The 21,276-nt window shown below is 32.3% G+C and overlaps 2 protein-coding genes across 8 annotated transcripts; one reads left to right on the top strand and one right to left on the bottom strand.

The window, feature by feature from the left end:
* The first annotated feature begins 3,364 nt into the window (after nucleotides 1-3,364).
* On the top strand, nucleotides 3,365-11,733 carry LOC131596525 (uncharacterized). 2 transcript variants are annotated; one of them, XM_058869196.1, is made up of 16 exons: nucleotides 3,365-3,567; nucleotides 4,399-4,799; nucleotides 4,898-5,123; nucleotides 5,201-5,449; nucleotides 5,545-5,660; nucleotides 6,170-6,268; nucleotides 6,361-6,448; nucleotides 7,051-7,280; nucleotides 7,910-8,082; nucleotides 8,315-8,514; nucleotides 9,074-9,406; nucleotides 9,523-9,624; nucleotides 9,748-10,045; nucleotides 10,623-10,771; nucleotides 10,847-11,131; nucleotides 11,221-11,733. In XM_058869196.1, exons 2-16 carry the CDS (start codon nucleotides 4,501-4,503, stop codon nucleotides 11,437-11,439), a joined length of 3,066 nt encoding a protein of 1,021 aa, XP_058725179.1. In that variant the 5' UTR covers nucleotides 3,365-3,567; nucleotides 4,399-4,500; the 3' UTR covers nucleotides 11,440-11,733. The 2 variants fall into 2 exon arrangements, with proteins under 2 accessions (XP_058725179.1, XP_058725180.1); XM_058869197.1 differs by having other exon boundaries at nucleotides 3,365-3,572.
* Nucleotides 11,734-11,919: 186 nt separating this feature from the next.
* LOC131596526 (uncharacterized) lies at nucleotides 11,920-20,162 on the bottom strand. Of its 6 annotated transcripts, none has more exons than XM_058869200.1 (7): nucleotides 20,029-20,162; nucleotides 19,888-19,940; nucleotides 19,706-19,798; nucleotides 12,756-18,344; nucleotides 12,462-12,641; nucleotides 12,242-12,397; nucleotides 11,920-12,129 (listed from the first exon to the last, which is right to left on the bottom strand). In XM_058869200.1, the coding sequence occupies exons 4-7, from the start codon at nucleotides 12,966-12,968 to the stop codon at nucleotides 11,965-11,967; spliced, it is 714 nt and encodes a 237-aa protein (XP_058725183.1). In that variant the 5' UTR covers nucleotides 12,969-18,344; nucleotides 19,706-19,798; nucleotides 19,888-19,940; nucleotides 20,029-20,162; the 3' UTR covers nucleotides 11,920-11,964. The 6 variants fall into 6 exon arrangements, 5 of the variants coding, with proteins under 5 accessions (XP_058725183.1, XP_058725184.1, XP_058725185.1 ...); XM_058869201.1 differs by having other exon boundaries at nucleotides 12,756-18,330; XM_058869202.1 differs by having other exon boundaries at nucleotides 12,756-13,014.
* Nucleotides 20,163-21,276: the final 1,114 nt, after the last annotated feature.

Below are 21,276 nucleotides of genomic sequence, written 5' to 3'. Positions count from 1 at the left end.
ATTACTACAATTTTTTTTTACATTAGTAATAAGTGATTCTTAGAATTTTATTCAGTAATGAGAGAATAATTGTTTAAATTTCTAATATAAGATCTTAAATCTTTTTTAAAAAGTATTCCCATAAATAATTATTAAAATTGGTATGGATTTTTCCTATTACATGTGAGTAAGGATCCACCCCATTTCTTAAACTTCATTTCTTTTCCATTACTATAGTTTTGTGGGTATATTACACGTATTTCTAAGACTTATGACACATATTTATTATTTATTTAACTTTATGCACACAAAACTATAGTAATGGACCCTCCATTTATTTTTAAGAAATGGAGCGGATCCTTACTCATGTATGTTTATTTTTTTTAATGATTATTGACGGCACTCAAAGATGCATTGTTTTGTAATCTTTTAGTGCCATTATTGTTTTAAAATAATATGTTGCTAAAATTAAAAATTTGGAGGATAAATATTGTGATTTAAAATTTTTAAATGAATTATTTCCCACGTATCATGTATGATTATTTCTATATATAAAAAGATTATAATTCTTAAATAATTAGACAACATGCTTCTAAAATAAATATATTTTTAATAAATAAGTATATTGTTGATTATAAAATAACTATATTATTGGTAAAAGACTTAAAAATTGCAAAAAAAATATTTATTTTTTAAAAAAATATGTAAAATTATTATAGATAATTATTATAAGATAAGAGAGTGACCTAATTATCTTAATTATCTCTCTTAGAATTAATTGCCTTATTTGTAAAAAATTAAAATAAATTATTTAATATTTATGATATATTTTATTTTAATTTTAGGCATATGCAAATCAAGTAAAATAGAGTTTTTTTTTTAAATTGTGCTGTTTTACTATAAAAAAATTATAGAAATCGATTTATAATCTCTTTTAAAAATAATAAATATTTTGGTTAGGAACAATTAATAAATTTTTTGATTTTTTTATTTCATCATAATGTCTTATTTATTCAAAATGGAAATGATGTATCAAATGTGTTTAAAAATAAAATAGGGGGTCTAAAATCGTGAAAACACTAAAATAGGGGAATCAAAACTGTAATTTAGCCTTATTTTAATTAATTTATCATCTCATTTATTGCTTTTGAAAATTTTAATTTGTTTATTATAACAATTATTACAATTTATTTTTAATAAAAAGAGAAACTTTTTTATAATAATTGTTACAAATATATGTTTTTAATTTGAATGTCATCTTGATTGATTCTCTTAATTTTTTTAAAACTTACATAAATTATTAATAAATTAAAAATTTCCAAATTATTTTATAGTTTTATAAAAAAAATTATATTAACTTTTTTATGTATATTATTAATTACAATGACATTTTATTTATACAATAGTAATCTTATTATAAATACAATTTATAAATTATAAGTATTTTTAAAATAATCTTTTTTACTTAAAAAATATTTAACCCGTGCCTCGGGTCTAAGTACTAGTGTAGTTTTATTTTATATATGCTTTGCCCTTACTTAAAACGCTGGTGGACTATGTTTTGGGCCTTGATTCCATATTGGGCCTAAAGCCCAAAGAAATAAATGCTGTAACCGACTTTGAGTTGGAAGTTGGGGTCGGTGATAGAAACTTAGACAAGTTGGACGGAAAGAAAAGACGCGGAAAGAAGCCGCCGAAACTGAAAGCGTGCAAGCAAAATTACCTGTTTTCTGTGCATATCGTTTTGGAAAATACAGAAAAGTATATTAATTAATTAATTCATTTATAAAGGAGTGACGTGTGAATTTAAACTACATAAATAAAACTCAATCACGTACAGTATTTTACAAAGTGTAATTAATGTATATATTTTATTTATAACTATTACTACTATTAAAGAATTATATTTTGGTTTATAGATATATTCACTAAACTTTTTGTTTTAATTTTTTAATCACATTCCAAGTCCTGTCATGAAATTAGTTGATATATGACCATGTTCCATGTCAGATAACTCTCCCCACTTATTTCTTTTTCTTTTAAGGCATAAGATAAGATATGTTTGGATTAATGATAGTTGATGGAATGAAGAGATAAATTATGTGATTTTATTATTTGAATTTATAAATAATTTCTACATGTTTGTGGTGTAAAAATTTGTGTGAGTTGGACTTTACTAGGCTCATAAGTTTTCATGAGGCTCGTAAGAGTGAGAGCAAACTTCAAAATTCAATCAACATTTATAAAAATATTTTATAGGTTATTCATTAAGGATGTTTTTATAAGAGTTGAATCTATGATCTCTCGGTGTGTGAGTGAACTCTTTATAAATATAATGAAAAATTGATGAAATCCATTTCAATGAATCTTATATTTTTTATTCTATTAAAATGGAACATTATTAATAAAATTATCAAATTTATGCATATTACGAGAAGACATATTATAAACCTTCACCATACAGAGTAAAAGCTAGAGCTTTGAGGACAACTATTTTGAATTGACCACAAGACCCAAGAAGCTAAGGCTCAATAAATGAGCAATAAAACATTTAACGCAAAAATAGATAGATTCTTTCCCTACTAAACAGACAATCTTTTTCGGGAAGACCTTAACAACCGTCCAGATTAATCTGACGTTTGATTACAATTCACAACCTGTCACATGCATTCATTTATTAATTGTTTCCATATTTAAAGAATGAATCATGTAATTTTTCAAGTATTTAAATTTAAATTCTCTCATTCAAACATCACTTTTTACTATAAGGTTGTGTTTGTTTCAGGGTTACAAAAATTATTCCATAAAATGGTATTTTCAGAATTATTATTCCTTGAAATATTATTCCAACTTATGTATTTGGTTAGAATTAAGCTTTCAAGGAATAAATAAAATTTGTTAAATTTAAAATTATATAAAAAAATGTCACTGATAGTAGGAAGTTAGAGTTGAATGAATTTATTCTCATTGAAATGTTATATTCTAACCCTTTAAGTCTTATAATATGAATCGAAAAATCATGTGTAAATAGGAATCCTCGAAATAAAAAATGTCATAGAATAATTATTAAAAACTTGAATCAAACAAGAGAATCTTGCATTCCCATAGTCTTATTTTCAAGAATAATTTTTGTTATACCCTAAGTTCACGAGAAAACATTTTGTATTATTAATTTAAAAATATTAAATTTATTTTTGAATTCATATTTTACAATATTGGATTCATGTTATTTTCAAGATATTCTATTAATTTAGATGAAATCTTAAAAGTAACGAATATATATATATATATATATATATATATATATATATATGCAATCAAGTCAAGTCATACCGTCCAATTATTATTTTTACGAATAAAATCGAAATACATGAATTAATTTAAAAAAGAAACTGGGTTTTGGGAATTCAGAAAAGAGAAAAGAATATGCCATAGTTAAATTGTTATGTTCCTCACAGATATTCTCAGATTCCAACCAAATAATACTCTTCTGAAAACAAACATTCACTTCATAACCTTTTCTCTTTCAATTTCATCATCGCACGCTCTTCTATTCTCTCTCGATACAATCTAACACACCACAACAACGTAAGGTTTCTCTCTCTATCTCTCTCTTTTCTTCATTTTTCTTTAAACATTTGCAAAATCTCTTTATTCTCAACCAACCTGTTCTTTTCTTTCATTCTTGTTCTTGTTTTTTCTTATAAATATACGGTTGCTTTTGCTTCATCTCTTGTTTATTTTTTTTAGTTTAAAAGATTTTGTTTATTTTTTCAATTTCTTGTTGCTTTTTTGGCTAGCTACAACATTGTAAGGTATTAAAAAAAAATGAAAATTTATGATTATAATAATTATATAAGAGGAATTATAATTAGGGCTTTTGTTCCGTTTCCCTAATTTTATTGATTTTCAACTTCTCTTAACTGCTATATAATTGGAATTTAATTTGTTGTTTTTCTTTACTTAGTTATATTTTTCAACAACTTTATTCTTTTCATCGTGATCATTATTTTGCCTCTCTTGTGTTTTTGTACTATCATGATGTTGACATATTTTAATCATGCCCATAAACTTGATGTGAAAATGTCTACATATGGAAATTTAGTGGAATTCAATGATTACGAAATTCAATCACTGTGCTAATAATCTTGGAGAAGGATTTGATTATGTATAGAATATGAAAACGACGATTTGCAGTTGAATTTCTGTTGAACTGACAAAGGATTTAGTTTCATAGCTTTGAATAGTTACTGTTATAAGTCGTGTTTTTCTTCTTTCCATTGAAATCTTATGCCATATATATGCTTGACTAAAGATGAAATTTTTCAAAATGAAGAAATTTACAGTTTGCTTTATTGTTTCTGAGACGACCCTTTTGTCAATAATACTGAAATTATTATTATTTTTCATCTTCTGCAGGATTCTTGTGTCGCTGTTCTATATGGTATTCTGGAATTATTAAAGTAGGATTCTTTGCAAGAGTTTTAATTCTTTGTATTGGACATTTTTAAAAGATCGGAAATGGGCTCTGATAAGCATCCTGCGGGTCTTCTTGATACACTCAAAATGGAGAGGGTCAGAACTATATTTACCCACACTTATCCTTACCCTCACGAGCATTCTCGCCATGCTGTAATTGCGGTTGCAGTGGGTTGCCTTTTTTTCATCTCATCCGACAATATACATACTCTTGTAGAAAAATTAGACAACAATGTTAAATGGTGGTCTATGTATGGCTGCTTGTTTGGCTTCTTTTATTTCTTTTCATCACCGTTTGTAGGCAAGACTATCAAGCCGAGTTATTCAAATTTCAGTCGATGGTAAGTTTATTTTAACAAATGTGCATATGTGTTACTACTGACTATGTTTATGAAAAAGATTCTACAAGATTAGTACTGATATGGCATCCACTTTGCAGGTACATAGCCTGGATTTTAGTGGCTGCAGTGTACCATCTTCCTAGTTTTCAGTCAATGGGGGTGGATATGAGGATGAATCTATCTTTGTTCTTGACAATATATATCTCATCCATTGTGTTTCTTATTGTTTTCCATATTCTTTTTTACGGCCTCTGGTATATTGGGTTGGTTTCACGTGTGGCTGGAAAGAGACCAGAGATCTTGGCCATTCTTCAAAATTGCGCTGTAAGTTTGAAAGATTCTTTTTTGTTCGTTAGAAGATTCAATATCATTCTGATGCCCTTTCTTTATATTAATAATAGGTACTTAGTGTAGCATGCTGTGTATTTTATAGTCATTGTGGAAACCGTGCCATGTTAAGAGAAAAACCGCTTGTTGACCAAACAAAATCAACCTGGTTTCCTTTTTGGAAGAAAGAAGATAGAAACACATGGCTTGTGAAGTTTCTTCGGATGAATGAGTTGAAGGATCAGGTTTGCTCATCTTGGTTTGCTCCAGTTGGATCAGCAAGTGATTATCCTCTTTTGTCAAAGTGGGTTATTTATGGAGAGGTACTTAATATAAGCTTATAATTTATAATCTTGTGTATCTTTGTCTGTAGTGGTCATTTACATGTTGTGATGTAAGAATTCTTTTAATGTTTTAGATAGCCTGCAATGGTTCATGTCCTGGTTCGTCAGATGAGATTTCCCCCATCTACTCACTCTGGGCTACGTTTATTGGGCTTTACATTGCAAACTATGTGGTTGAAAGGTCAACAGGGTGAGTAATTCTTTTTTATGTGCTAAACATTGCTATATTTCTGCATGTTAGTATGTTTTTTTTTTTTTTACGTGGTCCAAAGTATTGAAGTTGTATTGTAAAATCCTTCTGATATTAAATTCCGGTAGAAGTTAGTCACGTGAAAACTTTAGAATATGCCAGTTTTTGTTCTTGGTTTGGCAGACTGCTGTTGGACATATATGAAATTTTGCGCCTGAATTTCTTGGGATGTTTTTAACTTGAGCTTGTGTTCTTGTTATATTGTCTAGTCATCCCAATGAAATCTGTATTAGTTATAGTTGTTTTGTTTTTGCAAAACTGTTTTTCTGGCCATAGTTCCCTGCAAAATGCAATGCACAACAGTGTCATGATCCCTAGGAACAGTAGTATACTGAGGGCAATAATTACTATGGGAAATCACATTTTCATAATACATTAATCTAATCATTATATCAATTTGTTTTTTCATTATCTTAATATCTTGTTTTTGATGTCTTAAAAATCAACAGTTGGGCTCTTGCTCACCCGCTCTCTGTTAAAGAATTTGAGAAGGTGAAGAAGAAGCATTTGAAGCCTGACTTTTTGGACATGGTTCCTTGGTACTCTGGGTATGTGTATAATTCCATATTACTTTCTTTGTTATATTTTGAGGTGTTGGAGATGATCATGATTGTATGTTTACACTTGATGAATTATGCAGAACATCTGCTGATTTATTCAAAACTGTTTTTGATCTTCTAGTATCAGTGACGGTGTTCGTTGGCCGTTTTGACATGCGAATGATGCAGGTAATGTTTTATATTTCCTTGCAATAATTCATAATATTTTGTCAATATGCTATTTGACTTATAGCCTGAATTTGCTTATATTACCGTATTACATTCTATGTACTATTAAATTGCATACAGTGTGACAGTAAGTGCTTGCTTACCTTCAAGGGGTTTATAGTTACTCCAAATGTGATGTAGGATAATGTTGAAAGGATTTTTTTTCCATATACTGTTGCCAATTGATCTTGTTTCTGGTATTTTCTTGTATAAGAATAACACAAGTTGCAAGAAATGTGGATGTGAAAGCTTATGAATCATACAAGAATTTGTCACACAAATTTTTATGCTTTTAAAATTCAGTTTACCATGTGATTTCTAGTCGTCAAATTTATATTAAAATTTTTTCTTGCAATTTTTATATTTATACTGAGCATGCCAATATTAAGCTATATGTTGACTGTAGCCTGTAGGTGTAGTTAAGTTTGGTATAAAATCTTTTAATGAGTCTTGCATGGCATTTTTTTAAAATCTATTTTTATAATTCAGGAAAAAGTATCTTTTAATGAGTCTTGTCACGTACTTGTATGCGATGGTATACTGAGTCTTATTTTCATTGCCAGGCAGCAATGAGCAGGGCTGAAGATGGAAAGCAGCATCGTGACCTTTTATTTGATCATTTTAGTGAGAAGGATGATTTTTGGTTTGACTTTATGGCTGATACCGGTGATGGTGGGAACTCATCTTATGCCGTTGCACGGCTACTTGCAAAGCCTTCCATTCGTACAATGAAAGATGATGCTCAGGTTACCCTACCACGTGGTAACCTGCTACTTATCGGGGGTGACCTTGCGTATGTTGCTTATTTATTGTGCTTTTGTAATTTTTTGGGATCAATTATTATGCTGATTGAAAGATTCTCTTGAGTGATTTGCTAGCCATTTAATGCCCGTGGTTTTTGATACTGAATTTTGAATAGCTAGGTCTAAAATCAAATCATGAATAATAAAATTCTGAGTTTTCTGTCCTTAGTTTTGTACATTTTTATAAAAAGATATGGAAGCCCTATTAGAAAGTACATCAGGTGGAGGGGTAAAGGAAACAAGTTATAGTCAATAATTATGTTTAAGAAAAAAGTATTATTTTCATGGAGTAGTCGCATTTTATAGAGTTTGGGAAATTGGGAGTATTTAAGAAGTTGAGTGTATCTTACATTTTGTTTCGGAATATATGATCTATTATATAGAAGAGAAGGTATTTTTATTGAATATCATATGGTAATCAAATTTGTGAATTTCAAATCAAGCTTAAAATTAGTTTGCAATTTGTTAGCATGATAGGAGACACCCTAACTGCTTTTATAACAGACCAAAAATATCTTTGTATTGCCATTTGAAGATTAACTCCTTTTCTTTCTATTATTTGTTTTTAGAGTTCTGTTGCTATTTTTGTTTTCTCAAGGGCTTGTTTGTACTGTTGTAGGTATCCCAATCCATCAGCATTTACATATGAAAGACGTCTGTTTGTTCCCTTTGAGTATGCACTCCAACCTCCTCCTTCATATAAAGCTGAGCAGATAGCCGTAAATAAGCCCTTTGGTGATCAACTGAGACAGTATGATGGACCTCAGTGCTTCGTTATTCCTGGAAACCATGGTTAGTTTTAGCGTGGTTTGAGCCTCACCAAACTACTATACTTTTCAAGGAGTTTATTAAATTTTCACAGTTTTCCCTGTTTGTATCTATTTAGTTGCTTCATTTATTTTTCATTAATTGTTATGTTTGTTTTGGTCATTTTACCTGATCTCATTTTAAAAAAGTCTATAAAATTGTGTTTCTATGCGTAACGGAAATATGTATTCATCGTTATTATTGTCTTGCTTCACAGACTGGTTTGATGGACTTCAGACTTTTATGAGGTATATATGTCATAGGAGTTGGTTAGGTGGATGGCTCATGCCTCAGAAAAAGAGTTACTTTGCTTTGCAACTCCCTAAGCGGTGGTGGATTTTTGGGCTTGATCTTGCTCTTCATGGTGATATTGATGTGTACCAATTCAAATTCTTTACTGAGCTGATAACGGAAAAGGTAAAATAATGTCTGTCTCTTCTCTTTTTATATTTACATGATGTATAATTTAATTTTTGCTTCTTAAAGTCTCTAGTGTCTAATGTGAGTTTAACTACTACATTTTTTTAAACTTTTTTTAATTAGTCATTCTTTTGCTGTTGCCATTGGTTTAATATGAAATGAAAAATTGATGTATTGCTATATTCTGGTATTTACACCGAAATTATGGGGAAATTTATCGAGCAATACTCTAATTACCTTAAAAGCAACAAGAGCTATAACAGATAAAACTAGAGATAGACTCTGAAGATTGAATGCTATTTGCCCCCTCGGCATAATGTGATTATTTTTAAGCTAGTTGAATTTGCTGTCATAATTTTTTTGTATTTTGATTATGATCTTGTTTTGGATTGTCGTTTCTGTTCAAGTGAAGTACCAGATATTTGATAAACTATTTCGTAATATCGGTTACTTTCTGAATCTAAACATAGACCCAATTTTGTCTCTATTTTATGCCTCATTTTTTACCTGTACACTGATTGAGCATACCTGCCTTTGTGACCCATTTTCATCTTAGGTTCAAGAGAATGACTCTGTGATCATTATAACTCACGAGCCTAATTGGCTTACTGATTGGTATTGGAGCGATGTTACTGGGAAGAATATTTCACATTTGATTTGTGATTATTTGAAAGGAAGATGTACGCTTCGGATGGCTGGGGACTTGCACCACTACATGCGTCATTCACATGTAAAATCAGATGGGCCTGTCCATGTCCATCATCTTCTTGTAAATGGTTGTGGTGGAGCTTTCTTACATCCTACCCATGTTTTCAGTAAATTTAGTAAATTTGATGGAGTTTCCTATGAATGCAAAGCTGCATATCCTTCCTTTGAAGATTCAAGCAGGGTATGTAGAATGTAAACAGTTTCCTACTCTAGTCTCTTAACTCTAACCACTAAATGTTTGGTTTTTATACATGTTACTACTTACGGGATTATAACATTATTTTTAATTTAATGCAGATTGCATTAGGAAATATCCTTAAATTTCGGAAGAAGAACTGGCAATTTGATTTTATCGGCGGCATCATATATTTTGTCCTAGTATTTTCAATGTTTCCTCAAGTGAGTTCCTCTATGTTCTCAATGCTAATTTAGCCAGTGGTTTCCTTTTGGCTCAAAGTAAGCACAGATAAGCAGTTTCCTTTGTCACTAATACCCAACTGTCTTTTTTTTCTTAATTTGTAGTGTGAGTTGAATCACATTCTCCAAGATGATACATTTTCAAATCAATTAAGCAGTTTCCTTGGTACTGTGTGGAACGGATTTATATATATCCTACAAAACTCTTGTGTGTCATTTGTGGGAGCTTTAGTATTACTAATTTCAGCATATTCTTTTGTTCCACCAAAGATGTCACGGAAGAAACGATTAATGATTGGAGTTCTTCATGTTGCTGCTCATCTCGCCGCAGCTCTGATTCTTATGTTACTTCTTGAAATAGGCATTGAAATATGCATCCGGCATAAGTTGCTGGCAAATTCAGGTTTGGTTTTCGTTCCTGCTGAATGACTTGTATAATTGTATTGCTACAAATTTATGTAATTCGTGTGTTCAGCCTTAATTGATAAATTATATATATACTTTGGCTACATTTGGTTTTTAATTTGAGTCTACTTGTTAGATTGACATCGACTTGGCACTATGCCATGTGTCCGTAGTATTCTAACTTTCCATATTTCCAAATGTCCGGATAAAATGTCTTGTCATTTTTTATTTCAAATAATATTGGCACAACAGCACCAAACTTAGAAGGTTACTTAACTGTCTCCGCCAAACTTTGTGAACTTTTAGGTGTTTGGTAGTAGTAGTAGTAGTATAAGAACCTAAATAGCTCTGGCACTTCATATTTAAGGCGTGTCTGGTGTCTGACACCGATACATGTGGTTACATTCAGTTAGTCTATATTCTCAAATACTACAAGTGTTGGTGTCGTGTTCAGTGTCACTGCTTGCTAATCTATGGTGATTCTGTACTTAGGAGTTTGATAATGTGTAAAGTAGTGTTGTCTTGTATGTAACCAATATGGATTAAGATGATGATTTTTTGTGTGTATGATCCAGGGTATCACTCGTTATATCAATGGTATCAATCAGTGGAAAGTGAACATTTTCCAGATCCAACTGGCCTCAGAGCTCGTATTGAACAATGGACATTTGGTCTTTATCCAGCATGTATCAAGTATTTAATGTCTGCTTTTGATGTGCCAGAGGTATGAAACATCTTTGGACTTTTACAGTTCTGATTATTCTTAAAATGGATAGTATCATGAAGATTATTTTCTCAGGTCATGGCTGTCTCTCGGAACAATATTTGCAAAGATGGATTAGAGTCTATTTCCCGAGGGGGTGCCGTAATCTATTATGCTTCCGTCTTCCTTTACTTTTGGGTTTTCTCTACTCCGGTTGTTTCATTAGTGTTTGGAAGCTACTTATATATTTGCATTAACTGGCTCCATTTACACTTTGACGAAGCCTTCTCCTCTCTCAGAATAGCTAATTACAAATCATTCACACGATTTCACATCAATTCTGATGGCAATCTTGAAGTTTATACTCTCGCAGTTGATAAGGTAAGAAGCTGTTAATTACTTTAGTATTGTCTTATTTTATGTAAAGTGAGGTATAGAATTGGTTCAGTTTTTTTTCTTTCCATTTGCAGGTTCCTAAGGAGTGGAAGCTTGATTCTGATTGGGACGGAGAGACAAAAAATCCACAAATTTCGAGCCATTTGAGACGCTTTCCGAGCAAATGGAGGGCAGCCGTTTCCCACCAGGATCCAGTACATACAGTCAAAATTGTTGATCATTTTGTTATTGACCGAACTGAAGATAAAAATGAATGCGGTGATACTGATTCTAAAGGGCCATTAGATCAATGATTTATTGATTTAGTTGTGTCCCATATGTAACATTATTTAGGAAGAGATTTGAAGAAATGGAAAGTAGAACAACACTTTCCACATCTCTGTTACTCTCTACTATCTTTTTGCAAAGTGAGATGGTGACCAATCTCTTAGCATAAGACCTTAAGGATTTAGGGATGGGTAAGTATGAGCCTTCACTCTTCCGTTCTCTAATTTTTAGTTAAAATATCTTCATTATAGATTGTAATTTTGTAAAAAAAATCTTGTAACACTTAGTAGTATAATTACAAATGCTAGAAGTTAGATTGATCTCGTTCCAACATTAAAATCTTCAAATTGATAGAGGTTATGTTGTTTGAAACTAGATTTGATTGTATTTTTAGTTTACTTGTTAGGCTTAATGCTTTAATCTCTTGATTCTCTCAAGGATTCCAGAACAAAGATTGTATTCTTCAGTAAAAGAAATGATGTTAATCTCATTCTTCCATGTATCTTTCAAGTGCTTACAATGTGTTAATAAGCAATTGTTTCAAACTATTGTTAGTTTGAGAAGAGAAAACTCTGATATGGGGTCCCTTTTAGGGCATCCTTTACTTCTTCCCAGTTTTCAATTTGCTTAGACAATGGCTTAGTGTGAATCTTAACTTGAACACTTTGCAGATCTCTATATGGCAACCTCAGAAATTCTTGAACATCATTGAGTTTCTGAAAATGAAAATTGAAAAGTAGATCAACAGCTAATCATATCAAACTTTTTAAATAATATTACCGTAATGTGCAATGACTATCTTGTAAGTATGATATAGACTGTAATTACCGTGCGATTTTTGAGAAGATCCTCGTAGTAGAGAACAATGTGGCGAGTGTTGTTAAAGTATTCAATGGCTTTTGCAACTGTCTCCTCTGTTTGCTTTAGCTCTGCCATTAGTGATGTGGTCTTGATCAATGGTTTGTATTTGGCAAGAACTTCAGCCTGCAATATATAGTAGGATGAAACCAATTAAGTTAGAACATAAGATTAAGGACAAGAAAGATACCTCTGTTGTGGATGGGACATGAGATTTGTGGGTTCCATTGAGTTGCTTGGCATATTTGTCATAGGAATTTGCTAACAAAGATACTATTCTACGTAGGAAATTCCTTCTTAATAGGAATATTACAGAAACTCCTTTTCTTTGGATGTATTCCACTATCTCCTCATGATGGGCCATCAAACCCTATGAAAATATTAATTTCTTCTTTTAGTATCTTATAGAAAACTGTATGAGTATGATTAAACATTTTTAAGAGGTGAATTGAACCATGCAATGAAAAGAGTGGTACCAACCTACCTGATTAAGCATCCACTTGAAGCCTACAGCTGCATTGCACTGATTCTTGGAAGCACTTGTAAAGTAGTCAAGATTATACACCTTGTCCATTGTCTTTAAAATTGATGAAACACTTCCCCTTCTTTTGTGTTTAGAAAATATCTCCCCATTGGAACTTATATTAATGTGACTATTCAAAAGTGCCTCTAACCATCCACTCCCAGATCTTTGCATTGATATGATGCAAAAATACCGCACAGGATTGCAACCACATTCTTCCCTGCCCGTTCATCAATTCAATAACATAGTGAACTATACTTCAAATTACAACCTTCTAAAAATGGTACATATTAAAAGTTTGATAACTCCTTAGACCACAAGTCAAAATTGAATCTACTCTCATGAGAGAACGAAAATTGGTTGGATGAAGGGAGAAAGTCTTTATGGTACGATGGCAAGAGTGAACATGAAAATATCTATTATGGCATATGGTAGAACTTGTACACAATAAACGTTTAAAATTGTTCCTACTTGATCCAGTGTGTTTCACGGGAAGCTGTCCGATCAGATTTGACGGTGGTTGATGCATCAATAACTCAGGTCAGGTGCCCGACTCTCTAGTGAGGTTCAATCAAGATAGTTTGTGGTAATGATGTGCTTTCCTAAATATTTAATTGCAGATCGTGTGGTCTTCTACAATCAATATATGAAGGCTAAAGGGTGAATTTGATCATATTTTCTTTTTCATTGCCTGTGAGGTTTAAGGATCTGTGTATCACTTTCTTCTTCTTCCAACATCTTTCGTGGTGCTCAGGCGACTTGGTTCTCACACATATCGGGAGTTGCTTGTCTTAAAGGTAATTACTTTGCCTTCTTTTTATTATGCCCACTTATTAATCGTTCGAGTTGCTATTAAGATTTGTATGAAGGTCTCGAAATAATATATTGTCGTCAAAGATAGAGGGTTGGTTGTTGGTCTTGATCCTAATGACATTGAAGTGATGTGGTGGTTGGAATCTCAGTCTCATGCTTAAACTCACTATCGTTTTTTTTAATGTATTGGCAGTGAAACCGAGATGGACCAAAGTAATTGTCGGATCGCTTGAGAGTCTAAAGACGAAGACTCATCATTTCTATTTTTTCCAATAAAGGAGGTATGTACCAAGCTTTTACCGGGGTGTGTTCCTCCTCGGAGTGGAAGGGCGCTCTCTCCAGAATATGTTAAAAGACTGTGGAGTACATACAATAAATGTATTCTTCCTCTTCATGAATGTTTATGCTCTTAAACAGGATTTCTAAGCAACATTCTTCCCTGCTCATTCGCGTGATTGTGCTTAGAAGCTTTACTAGACGTCTCTAAGGAGCTCGCGCGACCAAGGGTCTACTCTTCTTTCCTACCCCTAAGTTTAGACTAAGTTCTAGGCCCGCGTAATAAGGTTTCACCTCAAGCACCATGGAGTGACTAGTTACCAAGAGGAGGGGGTAAACCCGTATCACCATATTTTATTTCTAGGTTTGGTGTCTTTGATTAACTGACTTTCGTTGTGGATGTTTGATTGCTTTAGTCACACATTCATGGTGTTTGCAACAACACCCTTTATCCATACTTGTCTTTTCATGACAGTAAAGAAAGGAATTTAGCGAAGGATTTATTCACTACTGAAAGAAAATGATTATAAAATAAAATGAACCTTTGAATGTATGGTTAAAAGTACTTAGCTATCATGATATAATTTTCGTCTTATTGGTCCAGATATTTTCTCCTTAGTAGTAGATTTATTATCATTATAGTCTCTTGGGTCGAGTGTTGTAATGGACTCTAAGTTGCTTCAGCGTTGTTCCTTGATTATTTTTTCAGAACCAAATGACAAGCTATTTTCTTGATGACGTCACTTGCATTGATTGAGTTAGGATTCTTCATACTATAACTGTTAGAGAGCCCGTCCTCTGCTATGAGAAATGACTACCATCTCCTCTAAGCGCTTGTGGAGATTGGCGATGTTGACTTTTCCAACACATTTTCTTTCCCCTTTTTAGTAGGTGTCACGTCCTTGTTGTGCTACAAAGATTTGCGTATTTTCCGAGCTCTAGATTTGCTGGCGCATATTGTCATAGACTCATCATGGAAGTTATAGTATTTCATCTTCAATTGAATCATGGAGGCCACAATATCTAGTGTTGCAGTGAAAGGTCTACCCAAAATGCAGTTGTACACACTTTTGCACGGAACCATAGAGAATTGTAGGTCTATTGTCCTGGTGTCTTTTCCTTCTCCAAGCGTGACCATGAAATCTAAAAATATCTCATGAACGGGTTATTGTGCCAATGATAGCATTAGGTTGGAGCATGTATAAGGCGATAACCTTTTTATTTCAAGTTCCACTTTTCAAAGAATTTGGTGCACATGATATCATACGAGCTTCCCCCGTTGATAAGGATCCATGAAACATCAAAGTTGGCAATAGTCGTCGTTGTAATCAAGGGAAAATTCTCATTTGTGATGCCACCCACTATTTCACTATCTTTGAATCCAAGGATAAGTCTTTCTGACTTGCTTTTAGAAGCTACATCTTCTTTCTTGAACATTCCTTTTGATGGGATATTTAGGCAGCAAAAACCTCTGGTGATAAAGGCTATTAATTGACATTTTTCCTCCTCCATCTTCATCCTCCTTGTAACTGCTATATTGTGTTCCTTTTCCCTCTATCACGACATCAATTGTCTTTTTTAGGGACACATTCTCTCGACGAGGCAATTGCTTCTTCCTTGATGACTCGTCTCACCTTTTATATTTTCTTTTTATCCCATAATTTTCCTTCTGTACGTTTTCCTTGGTGTACTAGTTTAAGCTTCATTTTTTAATCAGTTCCTTAATTGCATTTTTCAGGCTACACACTCATTTGTATTATGTTCATTGCTCATTTGAAATCGAAAAAAAATCTCATCTTATAAGTCATGACAATTATTTTAAGAGTCGAGGATTCTTTATTTCCGTTTCCTTGAAATCAGTGTTTGAGAATTCTTGCAAGATCTTCTCCTTAGATGTATTGAGGGGGCGTGTAGGTTGAAAATATGGCTTAGGGACCTTGGTCTCCGTCGTCTCGACATCGGTTGAGGTCTCTTTCAATTGATCGGTTATTTTCCAGGTTCAATTATCCTCAACTTATTTCCTCTTTTCATCTAGAATATTTCTTTATAGTTAATGTACGGTTTTGCCCTGGCGGGGAGGTCACTCATGCCTCTAACACCTTCCTTCCTTAAATTCTCGTTAAACATATAGTATGCTTTTAATCCTTTTCCAAATATCCAACATTTCAGTAATTCATTTGATCCCTTACTTCGACAGATACCTTGGTAAATCGATCAATGTATTTCCTCTGAATTTCCTTTTTTTTATGTTGGATTTTGCTGAGGAAGACAATAGTCTTGGGCTGCCGTTTTTGGGATGTAAATTAAGTTGTGAAGGAATCATAGAGATTTTGTAGGAGCTATTTATACATCTATTAGGAAACGTTTTGCACCATGTCACGGCTGCTCCTTTGAGAGTCAAGACAAATAATTTGCGTTTCACCGCACTCACGGCATTGTGACAATCAAGCATAGTATCCACTTGATCAATATGTTCATCTAGATCTCCGATCTCGTCATAATTATCCAACTTAGGGAGCTTATTGAGAAATATTAGGATCGGACTATCAAGGATGTGCCTAAATCTTTGGTTTCTTCTTTGATCAAAAATTTGTATTTTGATGTCTCGCTTGTCCCATTCCTAAGGGTGGCGTAACATAGATCTTCTGGGTTGACGTTCTTTAGAGGGAGTATGGATGTCACCTCTCCCCCCAAGTCATGTGATGGAGAGTGGTGTGTCTGATATAGGTGACAATTTAGAAACAAATCGATACAAAGAGACGGTGTTAATGAGGATCGGTTTAGGCGAGGTTTCGTAATTATTGCGTAATGTCACTTCCCGCAGCGAGCAATCTCAAGATCGAGCGTGTTGTAGGTTCTCTTTTTATTCTGAGGAGTATTTAGTTTAAGAGATGGGCATTGTGTTGTTGCGCCAAGTTGTATATGCTAGTGAGAAGTTCATTTCGCCTCCTTGCATGCCAATATTGGCTTGGAGTTGCTGGAGGCTTTGGAGCATCTCTGATCTAGGAACGTGTGATTGTAGTTGTTTAGATGTTTGACCTACGTGTAACTGTTGGAGAGGTTGAAAGATCGGCAAGATCAGAAATTTTCTTTTGCACATAAGCGGAGGAACCAAAGCTTAAGAAATCAAAACGATGGGAGAAGTCATGAGGACTGGATTGATTCCTCATTCTGTAGAAGGCAAAGCTTTTCTTGCGGGGTTGTCCACCTCGGGTTTTGGTAAACTTCGCTAGTCTCTTTTTAAAGGTTACTTGCGAGATCGACCAGAGAATCTCAGAATAGTGCTTTTGTTTGCAATAATTTTTGTGAGAAGTTCTTTTGTTTTAGTTACAAAAACGAGGGTGTTCGACACGACGTCTAACACACTCAGAACGATATTTTTTGTAAAAACGTATTTGGTGAAAATCAAACCACAAATGAACAAAGGAAAACGAAAAGAGTAAAAGATAAATGACATAACATTTAAAATTTGCAGAAAAGTAGATGGTTTAAACATACATAGCCCTTGCTTGACTCATTTCGCTCGTTCGCTTGGGTACTCGGAGTGTTACAGCGTGCAGGCGTTTGTAAAATTGTGAACCTCTAAAGCTATGCACAAAGTTCTTTATTTATAGTGCATAAAAATAACTACTTTGGTGAGGTTGTCGACTTCTTTAAGAACCCCACGTTCTTCACCTTAACTTCCATCCCACGCTTCCACGTTATACATTCAGGTGTCTTTTCCCTCCAAAACTTCAACCTGCATGAAATATACTTTTTATTTGAATCTTTTGGGCCTTTTGCCCGCTTCTTGGGCTTTTAAGTACTTATAAGCCTGATAAGCTATTTTTCCTTTTGGTTTCTTAGTCGACCAAATGTGGTTCGACTTGAGAATATTTCTCTCACAATGCTTTTCATTCTCTTTCGCTGGATTTTAGCTCAGGTCAAAAATCCCAGCCAACAGAGGTCGAAAGCATTATTCGTCACTTCAGAGGCGATGTTGGCGTTACCTTGAGTTGTGATATGAGCAGACTTAGATGCCACCATAGTTGATACATAGTTGATCAAAGAATAGCAGAGAAGAAATGTTTGTTTGATGCAGCGATTAAGAGATGATGGATTTTTTTGGAAATTTCCTAGAATTAGAATTTGTTTCCTACAGATGACATTGGTGTTTTGGTCACAAAAAAGAGATTGGTCTGTTAAGGGAGAAAATCTTCTAGGTATAGTGGTGAGAATCTTTGGTGCGATGTAGTGAGGGTGGACCTGTAAGGTTAACACTAAACGCCAAAGCCATTGAGATAATAATGGAGTAGAATGATAATACATGATATAACATGTGGCTGATGCATGGTAACATGTGGCTGATGCATTGTTAACTCGAATCAGATGTCCAACTTTCTAGCATGGTTCCACTTGTTCGTTGTCCTTTTTCGATGTTGCTTTGGGTATGGCCTTATAATTGTGTCTGTTTGACAGGACCTTTATCATTTCAAGAACAATAAGTGCACATGATTATGCTATTGTGTTAGAACATGTCAAAATTCTAATATGGAGGATGAATTTGAAGAAAAAAATTATTAAATTCCACATTTAAAAAAACTTTGTGTTTGTGTTAATTGAGAAAATTCTAAGTCTCACATTGCTTAGCTTAGACATTAAAGTTAGTTTTCACTATTATATAATAAAAAGAAAATTCTAAGTCGCATTTAGTTTACATATCTTAGCTAGTTTATTTCATTATATAAAAAATGCACACGTTACATTCCAAAACATACTAAAACTACTTTTGAGTTTTTCCTTCCTTACTCTCTTACTCTATGCTCACAAATTGTTAGAGCGTCAACATCTTCATTTTCTTTCTACTCGTTGATTTTTTCGAGTATTTTCTTGAATTCTCTTAGGAGAATTATTTAAATTTCCGCTCTTTTGGAAAATTATCTAAGTTGGTCAAACGACCATTATTGAATTTTTTTTGAAAAATTATTTGAACTTCTCTTTTGAGAAATTATTAAAGAGTGATATTTGTATCCTAGAGAGTGTATTTCTAGATCGATTATACATTGTGCAGTAGTAATCAATAACCATAGTATTGAATTGAGTTGTTTTATTTTGGAGGCGTCGTAGATGATAGTCTGTCTTCACAATTTTGGGCAGGGTCGTGAAAGATTTTAAAAAGAGCGACTTAATTCCTGACTCGACTACGGATGTCAATGGGTAGGGTTTGGATAAGTTACTATAGTACCCATCTCCATAGCCGCAGTTTGAAAAAATTCCCGTACCCATGTGGGCACCAACATTTTATACCCATACTTGTACCATATGAGTACCTAAGTACTCGTACCAGTTATCCGTAGTTCTAGTAAAAATAAATCTATCAATTAAAAAAATATCATATCATTTTAATTTTTTAACAAAATTAACAAAAAAATCAAAAAATTTATTGTTGAATTATGAAATAAACAAACACCTATATTAATATGTGCAATAGTTTAATTGTGGTGTGTTTTTTTAAAAGAGAGAGACATATTTTTTATATGATAATATAAATTAAAATACATGAATATACATTTATTAGTATGGAGCGGTGTGGGTACTAAGGTATCCGTACCTATACTCTAATCTGCTTATTTTAATGGGTAATTACTAATATCCACGTCCATATTATTTTTTGGATTTTTACCCTACTTATTAGTATTTGTTGTAGGTATTCATTGAATATCAATATATTTGCCATCCCTATACTCGACCCGATAATTTCTTAGATACTATTTTTCAAAACCGACTTTTAAGATGTTGGATTATTAATAGGTGGAATAAGAAATAGTTAGACATTTTCTTACCTGGGTGAGGAAAATACACATAAGGGAGTTCCAAATCTTCAAGATGAGAAGGATGACATGACTGATCGGTGACTCTTAGTTCCAACAATTTAGCTGTTGCACGAATGAAAACCATTGGTTGCTCCAAATTAGTTGAACAAATGTATATTGCATTAACAGAAGATAAGACAAAAAGTACCAACTTCAATGTTAATGGAGATTTCTTCTTAATACATTTGTTACTGTCCTCATTGTCCTGATCAAAAGAATGGTTAATTAATTAGCATGTGAGTATGTGACATGTATGAAGATTAAATAGAAAATCATAACAATAGTGTTGTTACCTTGTTGAGGATAAATCGTTCTTCAACTTCAATCATGTTTGGTGCAAAGTCAAACGTATTGAGAAGGAAACAAGAAAGTAGTGTTACTTAGATTGGATTTTGTTAATTAAGTATTAGTCGTGTATCTGACGCGCTGAGGATGGAAATTTTTAAATTGGGATGAAAGAATGAATAAGCAAAAAAATTAATTGAATATTTATTGGCAAATTTAGAAGGTCAAACACTGTTTGTTTGAAATATTTTTTAATATTATTATTATTCAATTTTTGCCTATAAAAAATATTCTAGATTGGAATCAAGGTTACATGAGAATTGAAATGGTGAACCTCTATTCTTTTCATAGTTTTTCTCTTTTGATTAAGGTTGTGTTTGGATTGACGGTGAATAAAATTGATTCTAACATAATTGAGTTTGGTAAAATTAATTTTAACAAGATAGAGTTTGGAAAAACTAGATTATTGGCCCGTGCGATGCACGGCTATTTTAAGATTGAAAACTAAATATTTATTAAAAGTTAATATTTTATTATTATTATTATATTAAGTAGGTTATAATAATAATTATTATTATTATTATTAATGTTAATTTTTAACAATTACATTACTATATCATGATATTTTTTATTAATATTATTTTATTTTATTTTATTTTTATTTTCATTTTTTATTACAATAGTTTTGTTTTAATGACTTATTATTATCACTAAAATATTTATTATCGAATTAAAATTGTCACTTAAAAATCAATACATTCTCATATGTTTTCAATATCTCTTAAAATAACGTAATCATTATTTAAATAAATAATCTAAATAAAAGAAAATATATTATTAATGGTATACATAATTTTGCAAATTTTGAGGTATTGAGATGTTATTGTCATTAAAAATATTTAGTATCGGATGACAAATATGAAAAATTCAATAAAAATACATGGAAAAATGGGTGATTAGACACATATTTTTAAACAAAACTTTTATAAATTGACCTATAAATCTAAAATATGTATATTTTGTTCTCCTGCACAAAAAATAAAAAAAATGAACAATTATGATGACACATGTCAAATGAAAAATATAGAATATATAAAAATAATAGAGATTTATATTTTGGGTGTGGGTAATGATATACCTATTAGAGAAAAATATGTATATTTTGTTTTCCTACACACAAAAAAATTAAAAAAAAATCAACAATTATGATGACACATGTCAAATGAAAAATAAAGAATATATAAAAATAATAAAGA

The sequence above is a fragment of the Vicia villosa genome, linkage group LG4, assembly GCF_029867415.1.
Source record: "Vicia villosa cultivar HV-30 ecotype Madison, WI linkage group LG4, Vvil1.0, whole genome shotgun sequence".
NCBI classification, from domain to species: domain Eukaryota; kingdom Viridiplantae; phylum Streptophyta; class Magnoliopsida; order Fabales; family Fabaceae; genus Vicia; species Vicia villosa.
This window is presented reverse-complemented; position numbering and strand designations above follow the sequence as displayed.

What these genes read in the sequence shown, in the direction of transcription:
- LOC131596525 (XM_058869196.1), top strand. Translation starts at nt 4,501, where the DNA reads ATGGGCTCTGATAAGCATCCTGCGGGTCTTCTTGATACACTCAAAATG. An exon ending in TATTCAAATTTCAGTCGATG is followed by an intron (nt 4,800 to 4,897) that starts GTAAGTTTATTT and finishes TCCACTTTGCAG; the next exon opens with GTACATAGCCTGGATTTTAG. An exon ending in AGTGGGTTATTTATGGAGAG is followed by an intron (nt 5,450 to 5,544) that starts GTACTTAATATA and finishes TTAATGTTTTAG; the next exon opens with ATAGCCTGCAATGGTTCATG.
- LOC131596526 (XM_058869198.1), bottom strand. Translation starts at nt 12,968, where the DNA reads ATGCAAAGATCTGGGAGTGGATGGTTAGAGGCACTTTTGAATAGTCAC. An exon ending in TCAAGTGGATGCTTAATCAG is followed by an intron (nt 12,642 to 12,755) that starts GTAGGTTGGTAC and finishes ATATTTTCATAG; the next exon opens with GGTTTGATGGCCCATCATGA. An exon ending in ATGTCCCATCCACAACAGAG is followed by an intron (nt 12,398 to 12,461) that starts GTATCTTTCTTG and finishes TATATATTGCAG; the next exon opens with GCTGAAGTTCTTGCCAAATA.